Raw genomic sequence first — 14,401 nt, 5'->3', positions numbered from 1 at the left:
CAAAAATGACTCTCAACAATAGTATTTGCTCAAAGAAATGTATTAAATTAACATTTTCATTATTCCTACAAGCACAATTGTACAGTCAAAGACAGACAATGGTCCATTAGTGCCTTAGACAATAGTTATTTCATAAAAACAGTGAGACGTGTTAAAATTATTGTTTAACTGTGCTAAACACACAGGATAAAACATCTGAAATATACATTTTATGAATTTGGATTGATAATCACAATAAATTTTAAAGTGAAAATTGTGTTGTAGGTTAATTTAGGGGTTCCTCAGTGCCAGACAGTCCAATTATGAGGAAATCGTAACACCAATTTACATCTGCCTTCTTATGATAACCTGGCAGAAGGTTTCAAAACTTTCATATCACAGTACACTTAACCATCGAGCACTAAGAAATATAATAACCTTTAAAAAACTTTTACGTGACGCACCACACGTACTGAGGAAACAATTTGGCATGAGGAGCAACTCCATGCTTCCCAAATCTATAAAACCATGGACATTGTGAAAGAAGAACAAGGACAGAATTGCTAAACCAAATTTTCACTACTCCACATACTAAAGACAATAGCATATGCGAAAATATTAAAATCTATTTTTACTGAAATTACTTTGGAGACAAATGCATCATGTTGTACATTTACAAGACTGTCTTTAAGTAATCTATAGCCATATATATGTATACATCAAAAAATTAAATTAGTTCAACATTTATGTAAACGGTGTTTAAGAAACCCAAAGTTTGGGTGCCATCTCCACAGTTATCCATTTTGTTGCATATGTTATTAAATATGGGGTTTCTGCCATTGTTTTTGGTTGCTAAGGAAAGTGAGCCTTTATGTAGATGTGAGAAACTGAGGTAACAATGTCAATCAATTAGTTTGCCAAGCCTTTCATCAAGTTTTAGAAATGTTTTCCACCCATGACTGTTGGAATGTTGTCTCTGCAAGCCATTCACGTGCCCAGTGAGATCGATTTTGGCTCCGTTACAAGCCATACTGGACCAGTGAGAAGTTTTTCATGGTGTCATCCACAGAGATCCCAGCTTCCTGCATCTCAAACCTGATGAAAAGGATATAATATTAATTTGGGTGTGTGTAACATCTATCAAAGTACCTCTTGGTTAAAGAGCAGTAAAATTATAAAATATGGCTTCAATTACCAGTCATCTGTAGAGATGGTGTAATACACAGGTGGTGGTTGTGTGTCACTGAGGGGTGCTGACCCTTCCTGACCACTGGCCCCCATGTTTCTGAAAATGAGCCAGTCCCCAACAAAGATCTCAGGGAGAAGGCAACACTCCACCACCTGGTCCAGTGCATCACACGTGGGACCCCACAGGCTGCTGGAGAACACTGGTTCATCTAGGGTGAGTGACATCTAAAAACAATACAGAGTTTAAAAATCTCAACCAGGAAACTAGTACAGAAATTGTTTATGCAAGTGTGGATCAATTACCTTGTGCACAGAAGGAGCGGCGATGGTATTTCCAAACAACTTCCCCACAAAAGATCCATACACACCATCGTTCATATAATACATGAATTTTGGTTCGTCACTGTGTTTCAGCTCATCTAAAATCACATGACACATTGGACATTAAGACAAAGGAAGGGTCAAACGAGTCAGTAAAAGAAGATGAGATGGGAATTTTACCATGGAGATCCCGGTATACTGATTTCTTGCCAATAACATTGACAGCCATGGTGAAGGAGGAAAACACTAAGAAATTTCCTGGTTCAGCAATGACACTCACTCCAGACCCTGAGGGGAAATAGGCCTCTAGCAGTGGGGTGACAGTAGAATGTATCTAAAAAAAAAAAAATAAAACGGAAAAATGCTTTGAATAACATCCACATTGGGCAATATTCAAATAAAAGAAACATGAAACTTGATATACCTGTTTTAACTGAAACTCAGAACCACTGAATCCACCACCGATATTCAGAATCTTCATGTCAAAGCCTAACTCCTTCTGTGGAAAGACACAAGGAAACCTCAGCACTACAACAGATACGTGGGGTGGGATAGCCATAAATCTACGAAAGAATGACAGTCGCCTTATGATATTTAAGACACTTATATAGTATAGTAACTAGGGCTGGGAATCAATTCAGATGTTCCAGATCGATCCGATTTCGATTCTCGATTCAATTTTGATTCCGGTTCTTGGGTCAGTTTTTATACTCGATTCTCGATTCAACTCAATGAAAATAGATTTGATACAAATTCTTTCTTAATAAAAAAATTACAGTGAACAGCAGTTTACAAGTGGGTAATTAATTTAAAAAAATTAAAAGCCACAACACTATCGTCGTCGTCTTGCTTGCTAAATCTAAAATGCTTCCATACCTCTGACTTTTTATGTGAAGGTGACATCATCGTCGATGAAGCACCTGAAACCGCCATTTCAAGCACTGAATGAATGAATGACAGGCTTGCCGCTCGCTCCTTGGTAACATCGCGCAAGGCAAAAAAGAGGGTGACATCTAGTGAAGAAGACTAGTAATTAGATTAACGTTAATCTTACGTTCAATGTTTGCGGAAATAAATATGAAGAAAAAAAACATTCTGCTCTTCGAGAACCGATTTTAAATCGACCAGGTTAAAAATATATATTTATCATCAAAAAATCGATTGTTTTTTGCCCAGCCCTAATAGTAACTGTTTTAAAATCACATTTCTCTCCTCACCCCCATGTCAAAGATGCAGCGAGCGTCTGATAGTGCATGGGTGTACACCTGTGGATCTTTGCTTGACACTGGTACCTGAAACCTGCAGACAGAGCGGCCCAATGTCAAATCTTCTGAAATGAAAATTCAATACAAAAAAGAAAACCCTAATAAAGTTTACTTACATGACTCCAACCACGTCTACACTCAGTTCCCTTGCCATTTCCATAAGATGCCTGCAACCCTTCAAGGAGCAACCAATGGTCACACTCGCCTCTTCTACCTGTGCATCAGTAGACACTTGTAGCAAAAGCCTATTGGGACAGAAACCAAACAATGATTTTTCATATCAAATAGATGTATTTTTGTAAAATTTCATTTATTCACTACTTACTTGGACTCTGGATGGGCACGTGCAATTTTACGAAGCTCCGCCTCGTTTTCACACACCAGATAGTTAATGCCATTCTTGGCTGCATGTTTAATGAGTGAGAGCTGCTTGCAAACACCAGACAGGATGATGTTCTCAGGAGGGACATCATGACTGAGTACCAATGTGGTTTCCGCCTGAAACAAGTTAATGAGTTTCCATTAGATCATGGCCCTAAAATCCATAAGGACCTTTCAAAATCTGCGTATAACAACTTCTATTAAGCAAATTGTTTAGGATGTTACCTTATTTGCACAGACAAAACCAACACCAAGCGCAGTCAGGAGTTCAATGACTACAGGGCTGCTGTTGCAACTGACTGGGTAGAAGGGCCGAATGAGGGGCATGGTGGTCTTCCACAGAACATACTGTCGCATTAGGGCCCCAAGGTCGGCCACAACAAATGCATTCTTTTCAGCCTGAGAAAACAACAACAACAACAAGAGTATGTAACATGAAGTGTGTACCGGGTTAACGGACCCATGACTGTCATAATACATACCAGATTTTGTTCATAGACATGGCTGTCGATGACATCTTCAAGGGTCAATCCTCCTTCTAGTATTTCAATCATGTAGTTTGGTGCATCAACGAATCCTTTCATCTCAACCGTATTCCGCAAATCCGACAATCATAGAGAGTTTACTGAGCCGCTGGGTTATTCTTGGTATGCAACAAACTGTTTGGGGTAACAAAAGACACTTTCAGAATAGTGGTTTTATAACAACGTTACACATTTTGATTTCAGTAAAGACATATAATCGCATCATCTACGCCACGTGATACCAAATGTTGTGTGTTATATAAGCAACCTTTGAACAGGAAGAAATAATCCGTGTCATTTTTTGCCCAGACTCATTTGATACGCATCAACAAAGTCCATGAGGCCAATAAGTAAAACAAGCAGAGAAAACCAATCACATCACCAGAGATGGTATCACATGAGTCCAGCTCAGTATGTTTAGAGATGACGACAACACACAGGCTTTCTCTCAGGCCGAACCGAGATAAATCCCTGTGGCTTTGAGGCACAATGGAGCGTTTGATGGTATTACCAATGGATTTGTGCAGTATGACTGGGGGACAGAGATGTCACATAGAGGCCGCCCAGAATGTTACGTAAAACCAAAAACAATCTACCACAGTTTGGTAACCAACTGTTCTGCAAAGATTTTGTGTTATATATAGCCTATACAAATGTGTGTGTCTGTATATATGCATGTGTGTATAATTCAGGGGTCAGAACGCCACTACTTACATGGACAACGTGGGAGATGGTGCTCTCCCGCTATCAACTAGGATCCCAAGGCGGCTCAGCGTTGAAGTCAAACTGCTCGCGGTAAAGTGCCTCCCCTAGGCCTTCGGGGTAGCGCTTATACACCCGCAGAGAAAGTGGGGAGCCCTGTGGTGCCAGAAATACAGACATGTTAATAGATTTCATTCAGAATAGTAGATAGCTGACTGTTTCAAATAAAAGACGCGTCAAAACATTTCATAGTAACCAGTTTTCTCATACACTCACTGTATGTTTATAATCATCACTGTAGGCTATATGAACCTTATCAAGTGACAACAGGTTTACTACTGTACTTTGTACCAGAGTTTCACAGATCTGGGTGATCAGTTACCTTGTGTTCTCATTTTTAAGCATTAGAAAACGCTGTCTTATCTTAAACACTCATCATGGGATCAATGAATAAAGTTTCAGTTTAATAATACATCAGAGATAATAGTATTTGTTTGTACATATACACACAATCCTAGATTTAAGTCATTTTTTGTCCTGTTTAACGTTACTTAAATTCTTATTGGGTTAACTTCATTAATTATGGATTCCAACCCATGACGTTACATGTTTTGGTAATAGTTTTACTGAGATAAAATAAACCTTGCGTAGACTTATAAAATATAGTATACTATCATGAAGTGGATTATGTTTTACTAATAATACAAACTGAGGCAAGACAACTAAAACTGCTAATTTAATATTTTATGAGCTGATAACACACAGTCTTATCTCTTGTTGAAATTCGATAAATGGCAGATTTTGTAATAGTAAGATATATGATAACAATAATAATGTGTAATTTGTCTTATTTAGCTCGTCATTTAACAATCTGATAGAACACGTCGTATGCGACTGGGTTTGGTTGACTGAATCAGCTACTAACTATTTACCCAACAACACCCGTTACGCTATTTACAAACAAAACGTTTTGTATTATTAAACTCATTTAATTAATTTAACATGTGATATTTAATTTAATATCCCGTTGTCCTTCACGGAGCAATGCCGCTGCCCGTATTACAAACGCGACTACAACCAACCGCCATGTTGTGTGTCACAGTTCCTCACAAGAGCCGTTGATTTTCCCGAGTCAACAACTATAACCAAAATGCTGTACTTACGTGAGATAACGGCCTGAATGATTTGGAAAATCGTCTTCTCTTTTTCGGCGGAATTTTTAAAGAGTAGTGGGGACACAACTAGAAGAAAGAAAAGAGGCTGTATGTGCCATATGCCTGGGTGAGGAGGACTCGGGTCGAGCACGGAGCACTGTAATACGTCTAGAGCAGAAATGGTCGATGGAGGAAGGCGGGCGATTTGTGAGAGAACACGGGGTGGAGCTTATGTGTATAAACCCTACTACCGGGAAGGCTTGGCTTATGAATATTATTTAGGTTACGTGATTGGACGCTCAGGAGGAACTTTCTGAGAACGTCAGCACTTTTGGTCAATATTCATGAGCTCAGGCAAACTAGTTTAGGCTTGTTCGACTTCGCGCGGCGCAAACTCATCTACATTTAATACCGCGAGAGTTCTCGCGATATTTTGATCTCATATCCCGACATTTAGTAGCCTGCGTAAATCTGTAGGCAGGGCCTTTTATGTACTCATAAAAAGTTATGATCGTTTAGATCATTATCTAATTCCTTCTTGAGAAAAACACTCCTTTGAACATGTATAGGCCTACGCAGGCTCTGTTTATTGTCTTATAATGTCTGTACTTTTTGTTAAATTGGCAAAGATTTCACCCTAACTCCACCCAATTTTATTTGATCTTCATTCCTAAACAGCTACACTGGCATAAGAGTGGAATAGTTCTTTGTTTACCAGTTCCGTACTTATGTTCAAAAAACCTAAAATGCCAGGTTCAGACAGATAATAGTAATGAAAGTCACACATACAAATTATTATTATTAAACGAAAGAGTTCTCCTTCACCCTCAACACGACAGCAGGCCTTTATCAACAGTATTTTGTTTATAAGGGAATTTTGATGATGAAACATGCTCACAGCAAGGAAGATTGTCATAACAAACAATTAAACAATGATAAATAAACCCTAAAACATTGTAAGATACAAGTGTTTTCATAGCTGTTTGCTGGGTGAAAGGTTACATTATATTTTTGAGTTCCAGCTTGTTTTCCAAAGAATTGTAAGTCCCTTAGCAGTCTAAAAAGCTTAATTTTCAGGGAAATTACTTACAATCAAACCATTAAACTAATGTACATGTCTTACTTTAAAGGTCTGTTTTGTTCACGCACGTAGTTGATGCTTACTTTATTTGTATTGGAAAATTGTCGTATAAATCCAGTTATTTATTAAAAAGAAATTTCTTAATAGTATTTTTTTCAATAATAGACTTATTGAGTTCACGTGATGTGTATTATTTCCATGAAACCATTTGAATGACATCCCCAGAAAAAGTAGTTTTAACTAAGTCCTGGTGCTGGTTTTTGCGTAAATAGTGTTATTTTGTATTATATTTTCTTTATTCGGTTTTAATTTTAATGCAGTTTACTAATCACATTATTTACTACATTACCAAGCTTTTGTTTGGATTCAGTGTGAACAAAACCAGACAAAAAATCTAAAGTGGCTTTGTTTTACATGAAAACAAATTGTAGTAAAAAAAAAACCGTTATATTTATACAGTGTTTTTATGCGGAATTTATTATTTGGTTTTTATATGTTTAATTTTTTTACAAAAGAAAAAAATGACATGGTAGGCTACCAAATAAATAAAAAAAATTACATTGAGATATTTTTGTTTCAGGTTATAATAATTATTAGGGTATAATAAAGCTAAAAGTTAAAAAGTCAAAGTGTAATTTGTGATCAGTATCTAATAAAAACCAGATAAAATAAGCTTTCAAAAAAGGCTTCCTGGATTATGCGCATCCTGAACGCACTGTTAACTGTTCTGAACACAACCTCCTCTGATCAGCTGACCACAATGTGATGCTCTTCGGTTTAGCGTTTAAAAAACACAAACAGCAATGTTTCACTAAAATAATATAAATTTTAAAAGGATTCTTTTGCAGCTTACTGAAGTGACTTATCCAGTTCGTAAGTATTGTCAAACATTCATTTGGAATTTTATAGTCGTGACAGCGGTAGCTGGTCATACGATATGTCAGACCTCTAAAGCCAGTGGCTTTATATCCTAATGTTACCTTATTTCAGTTAACGCACGACACTGAAATGGATATGTTTGAGATTATAAATTGTGTAATAAACATAAAAATTTACGATTAAATTAGAGTTTTTTATGTTAAAGCACTAAATGACTTTTCATTTGTATGGAGCGAAATGGAGAAGCGTGACTTTGTCACATGATTATCCATGAATGAACCTCTATCATTTGTTTTGCATAGAATAACGTTACATTTAAAACGCTCTGCTTATGTTTTATCACCTGCTGGCATATTCAGTAATGCATTTAATCCTAAATAATCTCAAATGTATTTTAGGTGGATTGATCATTTGAGTAGTCATGATGACTGAGCTTTGGTTGATCTCTGCTCCTGGAGAGAAGACTTGCCAGCAGACATGGGATAAAATGAACTTGGCCACAACTCATGCCAACACCCTGTCCACTAACCACAAATTTAACATTCCTGACCTTAAAGTAAATTACTTACTATTGTCTTCAAACATTAGGGTTTATTAACAACAAATGTTTGACATCACTCTTATCCGATTGCTTTTCTTAACAGGTGGGAACTCTTGATGTCCTTGTTGGGTTGTCAGATGAGCTTGCTAAACTGGACTCTTTCATAGAAAGGTTTACGTTTACATGATGACATTGTTAAATGCTTTAATTTTGACAATTTTATTCTTTATTTTGTTGTGTATACACTCTTAAAAAAAGAAGGTTCCTCACAGGGATGCCATAGGAGAACCATTTTTGGTTACTTAAAGAACCATTAAGTGAAAAGTTCTTAGAAGTACCATTTTTTTCATACCTTTTAATAATCTAAAGAACCTTATGTCACTACAAGGAACATTGTTTTTAAACCGAAAGGTTCAGATGTTAAAGGTTCTCTATGGAACCATTCAGCCATGGTTCTTCTTGAAGCACCTTTATTTTTAAAAGAGTATTATTTATAAATATTTATTATTCATGATCATAACAGTCTTAGCAGACAAACTGGTTTGGAGCAGTGTCATATTTCCCATAATTCCCTCTGTGCTGATGTCATAAACGTTTTTAGTATCTGTCACATTATAGTTCTCTAACCATAGTGAAATGTATTTGCACAGTGTGGTGAGGAAAGTGGCCCAGTATATGACTGATGTGTTAGAAGACAGTCGAGATAAAGTTCAGGAGAATCTTTTGGCCAATGGAGGCAAGTATCCTACTGATCCTAAAAAACATACATCATCTTGATCCCATCATTGTGAACTCTACTGTGTACAGAAATATGTTAAAATAGTTATTTCTTCACAGTTGATCTGATTACATACGTTATACGTTTTCAATGGGATATGGCCAAGTATCCAATAAAACAATCCCTTAAGAACATCTCAGAGATCATCTCAAAGGTAAGAAGCATTGACATTATTCATCCTTACTTGTTATGTCTGGAGACGTCTGGTCTTTGATTTATCATCATAACATGCTCTCTGCTTTATAGCAAGTGAGTCAGATTGACAATGACCTTAAAGCTCGAGCGTCGGCTTATAATAGCCTAAAAGGCAACCTGCAGAGTCTGGAGAGAAAGAATGCGTAAGTGGTAGAAATGCTATATTCTCAATTTAAGTGTGACCTTTTTAGTCATAATATTTCTTTTCCACTAGGGGGAGTCTTATGAATAGGAGTTTGGCTGATATAGTCAAGAAAGATGATTTTGTACTTGACTCTGAATACCTTATTACTCAACTTGTGGTTGTTCCAAAGTAAGTCAGTGTATTTGTATTCTTTATTATAATTTTGTGCTAAACAGGCTTTACGGTTTATGCTTTGACTTTGGCAAAAAAATATACATGTACAGAACTGAATAAACTCTGCCTCATTCATGTGTTTTTTTTTTTTTTTTTACAAAAAGGGCAAGTTATGAAGACTGGCAGAAGACATATGAAATGCTTGCTGAAATGGTGGTACCAAGGTCCACAAAGTACGTAAAATCCAAAATCAATCTGTTAAAGGCACCGTATTAGTTTTAGCATTATAAATAAATAAATAAAAATAAATAATTTATTTATTTATCTATTTATTCATTCATTCATTCATTCATTCATTCATTCATTCATTCATTTGAATCTGAGTATATGCTGCTCCTCTTTGTGATGTGATTTGTGTTTCTTTTAGGTTACTATTTGAAGATCAAGAAAACGGGTTGTTTAGTGTTACACTCTTTAGGAAGGCCATTGATGACTTTAAAACCAAAGCAAGAGAAAACAAGTGAGTCTTTCATTTTACCACCTGCAGTATAACAGGAAAACCGTTAAAAGTTCATCCAAAAAATGAAAATTTTGTCATCCATTTCTCATCTTCATGCCACTCTAGTCTTATATGACCATTTTAAAGTCTGTCTGACCTATTTATTTACTATATGTCACCCAATTTATGGGGCATGGACGTGGCTTACGTCAGTCTAGCCCGAGACTAAAATGCATGTTTGAGCTGTCTTAAAGGGATAGTTTACTTTAAAATGAACATTTTGTTATCATTTTCTCATCCTCATGTTGTTCTAAACCTGTATGGATTTCTTTTTTCTGATGAACACAAAAAAAGATATTTTGAGAAATGATGGTAAACACACAGCATTTAGTGTCCATTGACTTCCATAGTAGTAAAAAATTTTTTTGAAAGTATTGTGATAAATGAAGAAAATATTTTGATAAATGATGGTAAGCACACAGTTGACGGTACCCATTAAATTCCATCATATTTTTTATTCCTACTATGGAAGTCAATGGACACTATATGCTGTGTTTACATAAATATCTTATTTTGTGAAGATTATAAAAGCTTTTTTAAATGTTTGATGCTGCCCCGTGTTACTGATTTTTGTTTCAGGTTCGTAGTGCGTGACTTTCAGTATAATGAAGAGGAGCTGAAAGCAGACAAAGAGCAGATGACTCGCCTCTCCACTGACAAGAAGAAGCAATTTGTATGCGTGCAGCTGCTTTAGTTATAATCCAATATTGAATGTTATGATTTCATTACAATGTTGTTGATGATACCCTGAGCCTGTATTAGTCACAATAGAAAAGATGAGTTACTTTTACATTTGCTTCTGTATATCCCATAGGGACCGTTGGTACGTTGGCTTAAAGTTAACTTCAGCGAAGCATTCATTGCATGGATACACATCAAAGCTCTCCGAGTTTTCACAGAATCTGTCTTGAGGTACAGTACAAGTGTTGCCATTAAAACACAAATCTTCATAACACATTGTGAATGTGTGACCTCCATATTTGTATTTCTCAGGTACGGCCTGCCAGTCAATTTTCAGGCCATGCTGCTGCAGCCCAACAAGAAGAATGTAAAGAAGCTGAGAGATGTTCTGCATGACCTTTACAAACATTTGGACAGCAGTGCTACTGTTCTTGATGTGAGTTAGCCTCTTGTAGCTCTAATTGGACTGTAGGGTGTTTAGGCGAATTCATTCTTTAATAAGTCTCTGATCACAGCTTTTCTGTGTTATAGGCATCTATGGACATCCCAGGTTTGAACCTCAGCCAGCAGGAATATTATCCTTACGTTTACTACAAGATCGACTGCAACGTCCTAGACTTCAAGTAGAGTTCAGATTAGATTGCATCATTCTATGCGTGGCACCTATCATTGACCTATTGTTTATTCTGTCCTTACCTTTTAGCTGGCAGTTCATTTATTTGTATTCCTGCAGAGTATCTCACTGTCTGTTCTTGTGTGATTGGTTGTCAAATTGCTTTTGCTTTCTTGTTTACAAATGAATGAAAGTTTTTAAAATCTGTCTTTTGAAGACGTGTGGTCCACCATTGCACAATAAGACATCATTCCACTTTCAATGAAGCCATATGGCTGTGCATCCAATCGATTTTTTTCTTTTCGTTACTAATCTATGCATCACACTGGGAATGTAGTGATTGTTTATGTGGTCAAGTTCTATAGTGATTTTTAAATTATTTTGTTAAGAATCAATATGTTGTGCTACTGTGAAAATAAATGTATATTTGATGTTGTTGAAAAGCAAAAATATATGTCCATGTGTTGGGTATAAATTATAATCTCAGTCAATAACATAATAAAACATAATTGTGCTTATCTCATTTCATGGTCAGAAATAATGATTAGTAATAACAAAATGTGCACTGAAACTGTGGAATTGTCATTGAAAGATTAGTGCTTTAATACAACCCCTAAATAGTGTAAATCAAGCATATTAAAAATATAATTTAATAGATTTTTACACTGAATTTAGCAATAAATGAAATAAGCAATAAATTGATTTTGGTTGCCATGTATTACACCCCTGCTAAGTCACTAGTACAATGATTATTGACAAATGATGGACTTGCTGTCAACAGTGTGTGGCTACTTCACAGATGTGATGCAGAGGCACTTCACCAAGACCACAAGAGCCTATAAAGCTTTAGGTTATATGTAAACAAAGTACTGATCCATAATGGAAAAAAAGAAGAGGAAGGTCTCCCAAAGGCACACTACAGAACCACCAAACAAGGTGGTAAAAAACCCAAAGGTCCCAATTGCCTGGTGATGATGTACGTATGACTAAATCAACATTTTTCAGATTTGTTTGAGAAAGGGAAGTTCAGAATGTGCTTAGAAGATAAAAATAAAATAATATTGTAATTATTTTGATGTTTGCGTACATTTTTTTGTTCCAAAGCAATTGGACACACCCAAATTAAATATTAGTTTTCAGTGTTTGGTGCTATATTGGTGTTTTTACAATCCTGAAATGGGGTAAAAATGCTTTTCCTCAGTACTGAAAATAACTTTTTCAGACACAGATGGTAACAGTGAGCTATCATTTTTATTTACAATGTATATAATATACTACTTAAAATACTTGTTTGTTTTACAGTCTATATGTGACTCAAAGCAGACAACATACAAGTAGCAAAATTCTCAGTCAGAAGGTGTTTTATCTGCTGCTTCTCACCCAGAGGAGACTATAGTGGGAAAAATTCATCCTAGCCTGATGTGGAGAGTTCCCAACTTCCCATTAAAACCCAAAAGAGTCCAGCTATATAAGAAATTATAAAAGCTGTAGAGAGAAATGGATCTTGACATCTCAATAGATGTCTAACGATGTTCACTAGAAATGTTTAAATTGTCATTATTATAGCACTTTACTGTAATGTTTTTGTTTTGTAATAAAGTTGCATCTATTGTCTTTGACATTTGGCATATGGCTTTACTTCACGTTCACAGTGCAGCCTTGCAAAAATGATGGATGTGATTTTCTCTTTAACCACTAGAGGGCGCAGTATATCTTAACATTGGACATGACCGCATCAGAGCTGAGGTGTCTACCAACACTTTTAATGGGGTCTATTGAAAAAAAAAAACCCACTGGCCATGGACTTACATTTCACCTTAATGTTAAAAAAAAAACTACGCAATGTTATCAACAAATTTTAGGTCTTGTGGAGTAAATCACAAATCGATTTTTAAATAGGCAATATTTTGGTGATCCTATTTGTGACAGAATATGAAAGTGTAATGGATGAAATAATGTATAAATAGTCTAATACTGTCAATATTAATTAACAGAATATAACCTTTGAAAGATTATTTGCCATATTTATTATTTCAGCTGCCACAATTGGGTTCATATGATAGGCTACATTTGGCTTGCCCCCATTATTTGCATATAGGTTTTATTTTACATTGTAAATTGACCAAATCATACATTTATTTTACCATTGCGTATTTACACACGGATCGATCTCGCGGTACTTTGATGTCATACGCCGAAACGTCTGCGCAGCGCCGCATGAACACACCTAAGCTCCGTCAGTCTTTAAGACCTCGCGGAAATATCATATGACCGCCTCAAACATTGCAACACCAACACAGCTGAGCTCAGAAGTACCAACACGAGCACAGAAACGGACGCACGATGGTTTTCTAGATGACAGACCTAACATAAACACACATTTTCTTACTCATTAAAACAATATTACAGTCATTCTAACTCTCGGGACAACCGGAGAATAAAGGATGACGGACGGAGGAATGTTAATCTCACCGCCGATTCTCCAGGATCAGGGAGATGGAGCGAAACCCGCAGACAACAGCATGGATTGTACGGACGAGGGAGATGAAATGTCTTTACAGGAAATTTTAACACTGTACAGTCAGCCGATCAATGAGGAGCAAGCATGGGCCGTGTGTTATCAGTGTTGCAGGTGGTTAACGCAGAAACGGAGACGGAAAGAGACAGGTGTGAGTCCACCTGGACGCATCGCGGGTCCCGAAGATGTAAGGATCCAAAAGGACGGAACTGTTAAACTATACCAACAAAGCGGTCCAGGTAACGTTAACCACAATATTTACATAAGAGGTTAAATTAAATGGCGCGACAAAGGGCAGCTAAAAAAGCAATATCAGTGCGTTGTTTACACCTGCGTCGTATTGCCACGTAAATATAAGCCATATACGGGTTAATGGACTCCACGAGGCCATTCAAACGATTCACTACGTTCAAATGTAGCTTGAAATCAAAATATTATGGGCGTTATCATCGATCCTACGGAAAAATATTAGAAACTTTACATTACTAATGGTTTTAATAGTTATAATGACAATTGTATTAATTTTACGAGGCCCAAAATATATTAAGCCAATTGTAAAGGTTTTTATGGTAAACGGTTAATCTTTAGTCGTATTTATATTGAAAACAGTTCAGCAGGGAAGGCATTTCATTCAAAAAAAAAATGTATTGATATGTTAAATGGTTTGATCAAATATGTTAAATGTATTTTATTAGATGAGCTTTGATTATCCTGGTATACATACAGCTCTGAAAAAAAAAACAA

General features: G+C 36.2%; 3 protein-coding genes across 7 annotated transcripts in view; 2 read left to right on the top strand and 1 right to left on the bottom strand.

The window, feature by feature from the left end:
• Positions 1-24: 24 nt before the first annotated feature.
• On the bottom strand, positions 25-5,727 carry azin1b (antizyme inhibitor 1b). The gene is made up of 12 exons (XM_065292895.2): positions 5,524-5,727; positions 4,373-4,516; positions 3,617-3,793; positions 3,360-3,533; positions 3,079-3,251; positions 2,870-2,998; positions 2,706-2,787; positions 1,913-1,987; positions 1,669-1,822; positions 1,471-1,586; positions 1,175-1,392; positions 25-1,074 (listed from the first exon to the last, which is right to left on the bottom strand). The coding sequence occupies exons 3-12, from the start codon at positions 3,716-3,718 to the stop codon at positions 999-1,001; spliced, it is 1,299 nt and encodes a 432-aa protein (XP_065148967.1). The 5' UTR covers positions 3,719-3,793; positions 4,373-4,516; positions 5,524-5,727; the 3' UTR covers positions 25-998.
• A 1,583-nt stretch (positions 5,728-7,310) lies between these two features.
• Positions 7,311-11,662, top strand: atp6v1c1b (ATPase H+ transporting V1 subunit C1b). Its single transcript, XM_065292883.1, has 13 exons — positions 7,311-7,468; positions 7,873-8,030; positions 8,119-8,186; positions 8,666-8,751; positions 8,853-8,947; positions 9,040-9,131; positions 9,203-9,301; positions 9,451-9,519; positions 9,714-9,806; positions 10,425-10,518; positions 10,660-10,757; positions 10,839-10,962; positions 11,058-11,662. Exons 2-13 carry the CDS (start codon positions 7,896-7,898, stop codon positions 11,151-11,153), a joined length of 1,149 nt encoding a protein of 382 aa, XP_065148955.1. The 5' UTR covers positions 7,311-7,468; positions 7,873-7,895; the 3' UTR covers positions 11,154-11,662.
• A 1,775-nt stretch (positions 11,663-13,437) lies between these two features.
• The window catches only part of spire1a (spire-type actin nucleation factor 1a), a 39,188-nt gene continuing 38,224 nt past the window's right edge, over positions 13,438-14,401 (top strand). For 3 of the 5 annotated variants that reach the window (XM_065292872.1, XM_065292866.1, XM_065292857.2), the window contains exon 1: positions 13,439-13,896. In XM_065292872.1, the coding sequence (XP_065148944.1) occupies positions 13,584-13,896 (313 nt within the window). In that variant the 5' untranslated portion in view covers positions 13,439-13,583. Of the gene's footprint in view, positions 13,897-14,401 lie in introns of all 5 variants that reach the window. The other 2 variants (XM_065292848.1, XM_065292837.1) reach the window with 1 other exon arrangement.

The sequence above is a fragment of the Paramisgurnus dabryanus genome, chromosome 19 (genome assembly GCF_030506205.2).
Source record: "Paramisgurnus dabryanus chromosome 19, PD_genome_1.1, whole genome shotgun sequence".
Classification (NCBI taxonomy): Eukaryota; Metazoa; Chordata; class Actinopteri; order Cypriniformes; family Cobitidae; genus Paramisgurnus; species Paramisgurnus dabryanus.
Note: the sequence above shows the minus strand (reverse complement) of the source record. Positions and strands in the feature narration are given on the sequence as shown.